This window comes from Anabrus simplex, chromosome 3, assembly GCF_040414725.1.
Source record: "Anabrus simplex isolate iqAnaSimp1 chromosome 3, ASM4041472v1, whole genome shotgun sequence".
Taxonomy (NCBI): domain Eukaryota; kingdom Metazoa; phylum Arthropoda; class Insecta; order Orthoptera; family Tettigoniidae; genus Anabrus; species Anabrus simplex.
Window position 1 is genome coordinate 522,120,216 of NC_090267.1, and position 12,508 is coordinate 522,132,723.

Consider the following 12,508-nt stretch of genomic DNA (forward strand, 5'->3'; position numbering starts at 1 on the left):
GCCTTTTATTGACAGGATTGCTTGAATTGTTCTTTTAGAGAAGACTACAACTTTGGTCTTGGAAGCATTGACAAACAGGCCAAACACTTCACTGCGCTGGACTAATTTGTCTATCATGCGTTGGAGCACAGGTAATTCATTTGCTATGACAACAGTATCATCTGCGTACCTGATATTGTTAATTGCCTGTCCATTTATAACTATCCCGCTGTTTTCCTCCAACAACACCTCCCTAAATATTGCCTCAGAATAAATTTTGAATAAGAGAGGTGACAGCACACAACCCCGACGAACACCTTTTCTTATTGTAATCGCTTCTGATGTCCTTTGGTCGATTTTGACATCTGCGGTTTGATTCCAGTACAGTGCGCTGATAATGCGTAAATCGCATGGTCAATACCAGTCGATCTTAATATCACTACCATCTTTTCATGTTTCACAGAGTCGAAGGCTTTTTTGTAGTCAATAAAACAAGTATATACATCGACATTCACGTCTCTGCACCTCTGTACTAGTACATTTAAGGAGAAGAGTGCTTCACGTGTGCCGACCCCATTTTGGAAGCCAAACTGGGTCTGATCCATATAAGATTCACATTTCTTGTAAATCCGGGTGTGTATGATTCGCAGAAATATTTTGAGGACATGAGACTCTTTTATTGCTTCCATCTTTTCTTCCAGAGCAGCACCAACACTAGTTCTGACATCAGAACTGGCCAATTTTCTGATGTCTATGCATCTTGATATTTTAGCACACCCTGTAGCGTTTCTAAAGCGTTGCATTTTAAAGTCCATTACTACTGGGTTATAGTCAGTGTTAATGTCGGCACCAGGATAGGTTTTTACTGATTTCACTAATTTCTTCAGCTCTTGTTTCACTAAAATAAAATCAATCTGATTTCTGACAGTCTTTTCTGCATTATCTGCAGGTGAAGTCCATGTGTATAGCCTCCTAGGGTGAAGTTTGAAAAAGGTATTAGAAATGAAAACTTCATATTCTGTGCAAAACTGCACCAATCTGTCTCCCCTTGTGTTTTGTTCACCAAGACCATAGCTCCCTACAATATCACCTTCAGCACCGAGGCCAATCTTTGAGTTGAAATCACCCATGACCAGTGTTATCTCTCCTTTCTTTGTAAGTTTCAGTGCTTCATTCAATGTATCATAGAATGATTCTATCTCTTCTTCATCTTTGTCAGAAGTTGGTGCATGAACCTGGATGATATTCATAGGTCGGTGTGTCATTTGCAACCTTACTAACCATTCTCGATCACTAATTGGAACGAAATCTAAAACTGATTTTTCAGTCATGGATGACACAATACCACCAACTCCATACCTGTGGTTAATATCATCTCCCCCTGAAAAGTATAAGGATCCTTCCTTCATAATCTGAATCCCTGATCCAGGCCATCTTACTTCACTTAACCCAAGAATGTCAATTTTCAGCCTGCATCTTTCTGCTTCCACGTTTGCAAGCTTCCCGGTTATATATAAGCTGCGTACATTCCATGTAGCAATTCGAACTTTGTTGTCATAGACTTTGATCTTTCCAAAACTGTCGGGCTTTCTAATCTTAGCAGCGTTCAAAACATCCCCCCCCTGGAGATCCGAATTGGGCAATAGAAACTCTGGATAATAGTTTTACATTAACGAGAACCATGCCATATGAACTCAAAGGGATATCCTTCAGGATCTTTAATGCAATGGTTTCCCATTGCCTTCTGCATCCTAATGCCGTTGACCAGTTGTAGGTTCATCAGCCTTTTGGGACCATTTCCTGCCCCAAGGACAATAGAGTGCCCTAACCTCTACCCGCTCATCCACCCTCTACGAGACTGTTGGCACTTAGTAGAGGGTATCATCTTATACTGGAAGATACTCGGTCGTTTTCACACTACCCTATACAATTTCCTTCTCGTTCTCTTGCGGCTGGTATAATTTAGGTACCAAAAGCTCAATTTTCTTAGTTAATTTCCTAACTTAGTTATTCTTGCTAAGACTGAACAGAGGAACTTCGTTAGCTTAAAGTACAGGAGTATAATTTCAGCTGCACAGTAGTATTCTAAATAATTTGAGAAGCCAATAGCTTAATTTTAAAGATAATCATTGTTATTCTGAGAGCATATATTGGTAATGAATAACTGCAAACTGATCAACTTACATTCACAGATGTAAGATTTTTGACTAAATTGTTTTGCCTGTAAATATTTTAAAGAACAAGTGATGAAAACTTCACCATTAAAAAAATCTGAGTTGATTTTCTACCTTGTTAAACTACAAAACCAAGTCAAGGGTGTATGCCGTCAATGTCATAGAATATGTTAAATCTGCACACGAGAGGTAATTTAATAGCCAGTCAAATAAACGTTCACAGTATTACGACTTTACAACCCGCTCACTAAAATACCAGTGTTAATAACATAACCTTCACTTGCATAAATTCCAAACTAATCTTATTTTCTCTTTAGTGAACCAGGACTCCCTAATGTTGCAGATGCAGTTTACCTATGTCCACCGCCATCTTAAATTTCCTCTTGTTTATTTTATTGACTTATAACCTCTTTGCTAATGCAGATCTAAGAAGTGAGCTAACTTTGTCCCATAGTAGCTTTGGACCTATGTAAAATAAAAAATAAAAATGTCTGTCTCTTGTAAATAATTTTGCAGAGTGTTATTTTAGTAAATGTTTTAACATATATAAGTGGGAAATACCAGATAACACTCCTTCTTGAGTGTGGGTACGTAATAACTGCTGCCGTTTTTGAAATTCAATTAATAACTCTTGTAATCCCTTTCTTCTCTACCAAAATCCCACACTCATAATCTATTATTGTGTCTTCAATTATTATTATTATTACTATTATTATTGTTGTTGTTGTTGTTGTTGTTGTTACTGTTGTTGTTCTCTCATTGTCCAATGTCCTCCAAGACAGATACCACAACTCACCATCGAGCTTGACCCACAAGTTGTTGGTGTTGAAGAACTTGAAGGTCTTCACAGATTTGAAGTCATCAATGTGCTCTTTAGGAACCTGTGCAATTTCCAGCAGCCTCAGCTTGTTCTCGTACTGGATGAGAGTACCACCCTACAGACAGACAACGATAGGATAGTGTTCTCAATGCTGACTCAAGTATCTCGTATTGAACAACAAGAGTTTTAAGGGGGCTCACCTTGACATCAGCTCTTGTTTTGTCTGTCACCTCCATGACAAACTCTGGAGATGTGTCTCCAGATGGATTCAACAAGAGGTTCAAAATATTGAGGTCCACTGTTGCACCAAGATTGTCAATGTTGGAGAGGAAGCAGTACTCTCGCCCCTGGAACAGACAGCTTCGAACAGAATTTCGAGATGGTGTATGTGAAGAGGGAAGGTGCTACCATGCCAGCCACGTACCTGTTCTATTAGCTTTAGAAGAAGACCCGAGTTCTTAAGGCTCTCGTAGAAATCCCCGTGACCAGGAGGATACCACCTGCACAAACAAGATAAGTTTTCTCGTACAAGTCTGTTACGCTGTACGACTGTGAATGAAGTAGGTGCAGGAAACTTACGCCTCCATGTCCGCTTCAACGTTACAGTTCTTGGCGATGGGCAGCAGCGAGTCTCTATTTAACCTGGGGAAACAGCTCTGATTGAATGTGTAAATTTCCACTTGAAGACCTTTATACTTGCGTATGATCTTCTGAGTGTCTTCATCTGTGTTGAACGAGTTCATCAGTACAAGCGGAACATTGGCCTTGTACGTTTTATTTAAATGCTGTGAACAAACATTAAACAGTGCATAACGCTATCTCATTTGTTTCACAAGTAACATAAAGGAATAAAGAAGGGTGGGGAAGAAGGAAAACGTACCTCTATCTGCTGTACCGTCAGGTCCAGGAACGTAAGATCACTGCGTACCGGAATGACAGACTTGGGCCCGTGACATCCCATGGAGGTACCCAGACCACCATTGAGTTTGATGACAACCAACTTGTCCAACATGGTGTGGATCTGGTCTGTGGAGGGTTCAGACAACGTACTGTACTCTCGAACCTGTGCAACACACAACAGAAAATTATGATACTGCTGTAACAACATATACCATAACACACTTTTTGTTGATTTTATTGATTATCTTGTTAGTCTCAAGGTGATCCGTAAAAATGTTTGCAAGAATTCCAGATATCGGGTCGCCCATCGCTAGTCCCTTCTGTCGGTAAATTTTATTATTGAATGTAAAGTTTTTGTTTACTACAAATTTTAGCAATTTGATCAGTTCATCTATTTCACATTTGCTTATAGTGTTATGTTTCAAGAGGTTAGTTTCTATTATACTAATGGTTTCATTTACTGGTATACTTGTATACATATTGGTGACATCATATGAAACCATGACATGATCATATAAAACTTAAATTTAGAAAGTTTATTAAAAAAATTAATTGAATTTTTGACATAGGCTTCATTATTGAATTTATAATGGCTATTTAAAAAATGGTGTAAAAATTTAGAAACCTTGTAGGTGGGACTATTTCAACAGTTTATAATAGGGCTCATTGGTACCTCTTTTTGATGTATTTTTGGTAAGGCTTTAGCAGTAGGTAACCTGGGATTCATAATGATGAGTTTTTGTTGTTCATGCTCTTGAAAGAGAAAAAATGAATTTTTCAGCAAGTTTTTTAAAGTGGGATCCTTGTCAATTAGTTTGTAGTTATTGGTGGAAAAGAAGTCTTCAGTTTTACTAATATATTAATTTTTGTTCAATAATACAGTTGTAGAGCCTTTATCGGCTTTTGTGACTATTATATTATTGTTCCTGATTTTGTTCTTCAATTATTTGCTTCTTAAGATTTAAAGAAGGCTTGGAATTTACTTCACTGGTTAGTAACGGGAGTTACTTTTAATATCGTATTTAAAATCATTACGGTATTCTGTAAGAAGTTTTGAAATATTAGATTCGATTTCAGCAATGTTGGTCACCAGATCATCAATTTTATTGGGGTTGGGCCAGTTGAATTTGAAACCTTTGTTCAAAAGGTTCATTTCACTGTTTGAAAAGTTATTGTTTGATAAATTTACAGTGTTTGGAACAACTTTGATTTGGGGAGAAGGTGTTCCTGTGGTTTTAAAAGATATGATGGATTTAGTTTTTGATTCTTTAAGAAAAGTCAATTTTTTGTCTAAAACTTGTTTTTTATTTGCCGCGATTGACACCTTATCATTAGCAAATTTAGAAAAGGAGTCCCATTCTAAAGGCGACATGTTGGACAAAGTCTTTAGATGAACTTTGTAAAGCTGCAAGTTCAGGAGTGATTTCGTCCTGTAGAGTGTTTTGATTTCATTTTTCAGCCAAATAGAGTTAATTTTTTCTTGGGTGTTATGTAGATTTGGGGATGAAATGTTCTTTCATTGCAAATGTTGCAAGAACCTGGGAACCAATCCATATTTTAAGCACTCCTTTAAAAACGTAATGTCCCTGGAAATTCTATTGACCTTAACTTTGAGGTTAAGATATTTATTCTCTTCATTTGCCTGTTTAGCAGTTACATTACAAGTAATAAATCCCATTGTAGACCGTACTGGACATCAGATTATGAACATTAAATAAGAATAATAGTTTGCACCACCTTCCCAATACTTATCTTTCCTTATATTTAGGACATAAAAATTCAACAGGTGTTGTAAGTTGGGTCATGTTTCGCTTAATTGTCGTAAGCATCATCAGGCGAAATAAATCTTAGCCTAAAGTTAGGTCAGGGCCCCGAACCTAGTGTCCTTACAATATATGGTACCCTAAGATTCAACATTTACATTATAGAAAATCAAATAGGCTTAAAACTAGTGCAAAAAACATAGAATGTTCATCATGGCTAAGAGAAAAATACACAATCGTGTTGACAGAGGTTAAAAACATAAAGTACAACATAGAGCTGGTAGTGATGTAATTAACATCATATAGGATATCATTGCTACCAGTCAGTTAATAAGAATATTCATACATTAAAAAAAATGATTATTATATTCTTTTGAATGAAGAAGGTAATTAGAATTGTTAACTAATTAAATCTCATTCTTGGGATACGAGAAATCAACTATTGTAGTTAACATGGAGCGACTAATGTGACCAGTGAACGCTCTTTCATCATAAGAAGTAAGCGATATTAGACTCTTATTTTGAACACCCTATTTTCAAGGCACTGAGGTACATCATTTTTTCCATTTTTCAGACTTCAGTTCACGCACATTGCATCTTATTTTCTCCATTTTTTATTTTGAACTCCCAGTAAAAATGAAGACACCTGTTTTCGGCTTTAACCATTGTTTTAAAGGAACTGGATATTGGCCTCTACCTATAAGAAGCTTCAGGCATGACCAATCCTGTTTGAAGTGTTACTATTCCAGGGTATCGTCCTCCTTCCCAGTCTTCCAGCACCTTTCTCATAATGTGTTCTGATAAGATGTTATATATATTTATTGAACGAATCAACGACTTCCTGCAATTACAGGTTGCCACAGTGGACAAAGTAAAGCATATCATGATAGACAATGTTTTATCACATAGAAATACATAGATGATACGGATTTTTTAGATTATGGGGGTCCGAATAGGCGAGATTTCAGGATGTGTACAGATCCATGTATGGTGGTGGTAACTATTCTTTCAATGCTATTCATAGGCAGGTCGAACTTCTTCCAGAATTCTATGAACAAGGCAGGTATTGTGCCACGAGCACCAACCATTAGGCCAATAATCTCTACTTCATTCAGCTGGTATTTATTTTTGTACAATGGAATGGTGGGCGCGTAAATGTTCTGCTTTTCAAGATGAACTTCTGTAGACTGGCTGACATGGTGCTCGAATCGGATGGTCGGATCGATAATGAAGCCTTTCTTGTCGTTATCTTTAAAGGCAATTATGTCAATTCGTCTTGTACTCCCTGTTGTAGACAAACCGTGGACTACTTCATATACACGGAAGTTTTTGCTACAGAGTTCTTCTGCAATCAGTGATCTTATCTTGTGGTGACGCAAGTTTTTCAGTACTTCGCCATAGGGACAAGATCCCAGAACGTGAGCCAGTGTTTCTTTCTCTCTGACGGTTTCCGTCCTGAGTTCTGCCCAGGATAGTTCGTACTGCAGAAACATTTGATGTCATCTTGATTGCTTCTCACAATTTGCTACAAGAAAGTCCCTGGCGATGCCGGAGTGTACTCTTTATACAACTCTACACCAATCCCCTTTTGAGGCAAAGAGCACCAAGTTGCCATTTCACGGCTTCTTAGTTCTTAATAAAGTCAAATAAATATGAAAGTTTATTTGTTCCACCTTTTCAATACATAAAAATTTTAAAAAATAATTAAAACTGTAGGGACATGTTTCGCTCTTCAATTAAGAGCATCATCAGCCTATATCTCAAACTGAAAGGTAAATAATCAGGTACCTGATTGTAATTAAATTAAATATAAATGTGAAGATGATATTACAAATGGTGAGCGAAATGGTTGACAATAATTTAAAGATTAAAATATGGATAGTCGTAAAATTTATACACTCTCCTGCAAGTCCTTGTTTAAATATAGCAAATAGGTGTCCTGTGGAGGTTGAGGGTGTAATAGAAAACTAATAGATCCTAAACATATTGATTAACACATTAATGAATAAAATGTAGCTGACAATTCCAAATGGTGCATTGATACTGTGCCATATCATATATGCCCCAAATATTAATTATATAATATGGTGTAACATTGTGCATCTAATACAAGCAGAAGTCATGATGCGACCTAGAAGTTGCGTAATGCAGTATTCCGTCATCGCGTGACATCAGTAATAGCTTCTTATCCAAGCATAGCAACAGTGAATATCTCGCGTACTCCGTATGAGTCAATCGGGGATGCACGAGAGTGTTTGAGAGCGGCCGATTATAATAGGACCAATCACAGCCCTGGAAGCGATATGGCAGAATGAAGGGATTTACAAAACAAATTAAGTCAGTCTTACCAACTTCTAAATTTACAGTGCTGCACTACTCTGTATTTTATTAGGCAATTTGTTATAAAGCTAGACTCCACGGTTTTAATATGAAATAGAAGCCAGTTAAACATTAAAAGAACTACCTGTAGACAGTTGCAATACTTAATTTGAATTAATAAAGTAATTAACATATTTTTATTGAATCAGCGCTTTTGCAGAGTAGTGGGTGAGCAGTAACGTCATCGCGCCAGTGGAATCCCCTAAGATATGACTAATACCGAAGTGGGGTGTATATAGCAGCCTCTGGAAATGGAAAGTCACTCTGCTTTGAAGTGTCAACCGTGCGGGTCGGTGTTTTTGATATTAAGCCAGTGGTATAGGAAAGTAACTTTTTTTTGTGACCAGTTTTGAACATATAAGTAGTCAATTTGTGAAGCTGAAACTTTTTCCTTTATGAAAATATGCATTACATGAATGCAAGTGATAGATTGTAGTTACAAGTGTGCATAGTATATTAACAAAGCAATTACCTTTGCTATATAAATAATATCACGCATCACGTATGTCAAAGTGCGGTGGTTGACACGGGATAATAACAATAAAAACGATAGTTACTGTCGATATTTCCGTACCCGTGTATGCGTAATTTGCATACGGTTTGTGCAAATACCGTGTTCGGTACGCGTTCGGTTTCGCGAAGAACTTGTACGAACCGTCGTCATCGTATCGGTACAATTTAATGGTGTGTGCGAAGCACTATTACTACATGATGAAGAGAGAAGAAAAGACTTGCAGAGTATTTGATAACGCCATGCAGTTTGGTGCAATAATGGCATAATTTCATATGGATATCATTCAAATTATAATTACAGGACATACCGCGACAGAATAAAATTATGCTAAATCCGATCCATAATAAAACTATATGTACATCACTTATCATCAAATCAATATTTCAGGGACCTTAGCTTACATCTACACTGAATTTACTTAACAGACCGTTCTGTTATAAATTGGATGGCTTAAAAGCCTACTTCCCAATAACATGAGTTCCAGACTCATATTTTAAAGCAAGTATATATCAACGCTGGCAATGACATAATCAATGACAATCCAAGTAACACAAATTAATACAAAATACACTCTCGGAGAACCCTGTAAAGACATGCAAAATAAAAAAAATATCATCTGTGTATTCAATATCTGAAATATAAACAATAAGATATTAGACTCCTTCATATAAAAAGAACACCGAACTCCAGGCTCAGCTATCTGTCTGTTGATCTTTCACTAGCACGCTGTAATATAAATCACGGAACACTTCTAATGCTCCAGCTATGAAACATCTTACTTCGCCAGAAAAGACTCTAACTAATTGGTTTGGTAATTCTTGCCTGAGAAATTCTAATATATTTGAAAACATAAATTACGCTGCCATTCACTTCTCTGTTCATTTAATTAACACAAGGCCTCGAACTCAAACTAAAGAAAGCACCAGTACACATTCCTATGGCCTTAACTACATATTCCAATATAACACGGCTTGCCGATATGATACTCAACACATCTGGCCTAACACTTTGGGGTCCGTGAGTTCAATTCTCACAATCGTAATGAACACTTGAGGCAAATCAAACCTCTCTCTTTTCATGCAGCTAACACCATTGTATCTTTCCCGGTATCCATGTTTAGACACTTCCGTCCTGTAATAACACACATTGTAATCTCAGTATCAGGTTAATCTTGCCTTTTTCTCATAAAAACATAACTCGATACCAATTAGCTAGTTCTATCTGCGGATCTAGAAGATATTAGTTCGACGGTGCACTTTTACGTTGGTCATCACTGCCATGTACTCCTATAAACGTGCTACATGCAGGAAAAAAAATACCTTGCTAAATTTTATTCCAAGACCAAACTTTAGGCTGTGTAGCCTTCATACTAAAAGAGTCTATATCTTGTACCAAAATGGAATACACAGTTACCTTTAGACATATATATCCTCATCTACACCTAATCATTTCCCTCTTTCCCATCTTATAAAAAGGAAATAAAGTAATATATAAAAATCAGGGTTCCAAACATGCATTTCCCTGAAACATGACACTAATCTATAAAAATACAACATAGCTCAGTCACAACAAGACTGACATTTACATTACACTGGGATCGAATTAGCCTAATTCCTTCTATCTAAGCACGCCTATAATTAAAATGAACTTAACTGGTAGCGTCTCAGTTTCTTCATGATTCCAGGCCACAGCGTCCAGCAAATTACGCCATCATTGCACCAAACTGCATGGCGTTATCAAATACTCTGCAAGTCTTTTCTTCTCTCTTCATCATGTAGTAATAGTGCTTCGCACACACCATTAAATAGTACCGATACGATGACGACGGTTCTTACAAGTTCTTCGCGAAACCGAACGCGTACCGAACACTGTATTTGCACAAACCGTATGCAAATTACGCATACATGGGTACGGAAATATCGACAGTAACTATCGTTTTTATTGTTATTATCCCGTGTCACCACCGCACTTTGACATACGTGATACGTGATATTATTTATATAGCAAAGGTAATTGCTTTGTTAATATACTATGCACACTCGTAACTACAATCTACCACTTGCATTCATGTAATGCATATTTTCATAAAGGAAAAAGTTTCAGCTTCACAAATTGACTACTTATATGTTCAAAACTGGTCACAAAAAAATGTTACTTTCCTATACCACTGGCTTAATATCAAAAACACCGACCCGCACGGTTGACACTTCAAAGCAGAGTGACTTTCCATTTCCAGAGGCTGCTATATACACCCCACTTCGGTATTAGTCATATCTTAGGGGATTCCACTGGCGCGATGACGTTACTGCTCACCCACTACTCTGCAAAAGCGCTGATTCAATAAAAATATGTTAATTACTTTATTAATTCAAATTAAGTATTGCAACTGTCTACAGGTAGTTCTTTTAATGTTTAACTGGCTTCTATTTCATATTAAAACCGTGGAGTCTAGCTTTATAACAAATTGCCTAATAAAATAAAGAGTAGTGCAGCACTGTAAATTTAGAAGTTGGTAAGACTGACTTAATTTGTTTTGTAAATCCCTTCATTCTGCCATATCGCTTCCAGGGCTGTGATTGGTCCTATTATAATCGGCCGCTCTCAAACACTCTCGTGCATCCCCGATTGACTCATACGGAGTACGCGAGATATTCGCTGTTGCTATGCTTAGATAAGAAGCTATTACTGATGTCACGCGATGACGGAATACTGCATTACGCAACTTCTAGGTCGCATCATGACTCCTGCTTGTATTAGATGCACAATGTTACACCATATTATATAATTAATATTTGGGGCATATATGATATGGCACATTCTCCCCATACCCCGTAAAAAAAAATATGTGAAAACGTATTTTTTTTATTTTTATGATTCACTACTATGGCTCCACTTCAGTTATTCTTCCGGATAATAATAGTTCACGTTCAGCTAGCAATCTCTCCTTCTCTTTCTGAGCTTCAAAAAATATTTCCAAAAGAGCTTGAAACTTGCGTTCATTTCCGTCACACTGATGACAAATTTCTGCTTGTAATGGGTCTGTGTCTTCCATATTTGCCATGTTTACATCCTCTGTAGCTTCTTCTTCGTCTTCTTGATCCACATCTTCTTCTACTGGGTCATCTTCTTCGTCATCTCCTAAGTCATCATCTTCTTGTACATCACCCAACTGCTATAATTCAGTCCTTTTCCTAATGGCTCCAGTATTCCTCATATCGTAATCTGCTGCATGTGGATTCAAATCTTTATTTTGTTCTGCTTCCCGGAATCCGCGGTAAGCATTGCTCTCTGCACCATGGTTTTGGCCACTCGTGTTTCCCTGTATGGCCTGTTGCCATTGATCTCCGTCCTGTCGTTTACTTCTCAACTCCGTCACGTATCTCTGCGACTCAGCATCATCTCCTATCATCTGGATAATTATTGAAATTCCATTCACCTCTCCGTGATTGCTCATTTTCAACTGGTCTAGCTTGCTGTGTTATTGTCTGCATTCCTGAACTTTGCACTCTACCTCCCTTCCTAATCTTAGGTGGTGGACTTCTATCTTCCGTTAAATCAATCGTATGTAAAGCCTCTGCATGTCTGATCCTTGGTTGATTTTGTGTCGAAGTTAAATCCAACTGACGTAAAGTCATTTCCACCTCAGTCGCTGTTCTAACATTTGCTGCTATTAGAGTTCTCTGCACTTCCAACGGTAATTGTTTAGATATCGCTACGATCATCTCGGACTCGGAAGGTGGTGTGTCCAAATCTCTGAATTTGATAATTTGGGAAATAAAATAATTAGCAAACCTTGTTGGAATAGTAGTAGGATATTTTCTTGAATAAAGCTCCATACGTAATGACTGCTGTATAGATACATCCCAGAATTTCTTTAACAATGCTACCTTAAATTCCTCATACGTACTGAATGTATATTGGAATGCCATCATCCATTCTAAAGCCGAATCAGATAAGAATTTGCTAATTGTACGTAATC

At 37.3% G+C, this 12,508-nt stretch overlaps 1 protein-coding gene across 6 annotated transcripts in view; it reads right to left on the bottom strand.

The window, feature by feature from the left end:
- The window catches only part of UGP (UDP-glucose pyrophosphorylase), a 339,813-nt gene that overhangs the window by 82,814 nt on the left and 244,491 nt on the right, over window positions 1–12,508 (bottom strand). For all 6 annotated transcript variants that reach the window (XM_067143688.2, XM_067143690.2, XM_067143686.2 and 3 more), the window contains 5 exons: window positions 3,854–4,036; window positions 3,553–3,758; window positions 3,398–3,473; window positions 3,174–3,320; window positions 2,950–3,088 (listed from right to left, as the gene is read on the bottom strand). In XM_067143688.2, the coding sequence (XP_066999789.1) occupies window positions 2,950–3,088; window positions 3,174–3,320; window positions 3,398–3,473; window positions 3,553–3,758; window positions 3,854–4,036 (751 nt within the window). The remainder of the gene's footprint in view (window positions 1–2,949; window positions 3,089–3,173; window positions 3,321–3,397; window positions 3,474–3,552; window positions 3,759–3,853; window positions 4,037–12,508) is intronic.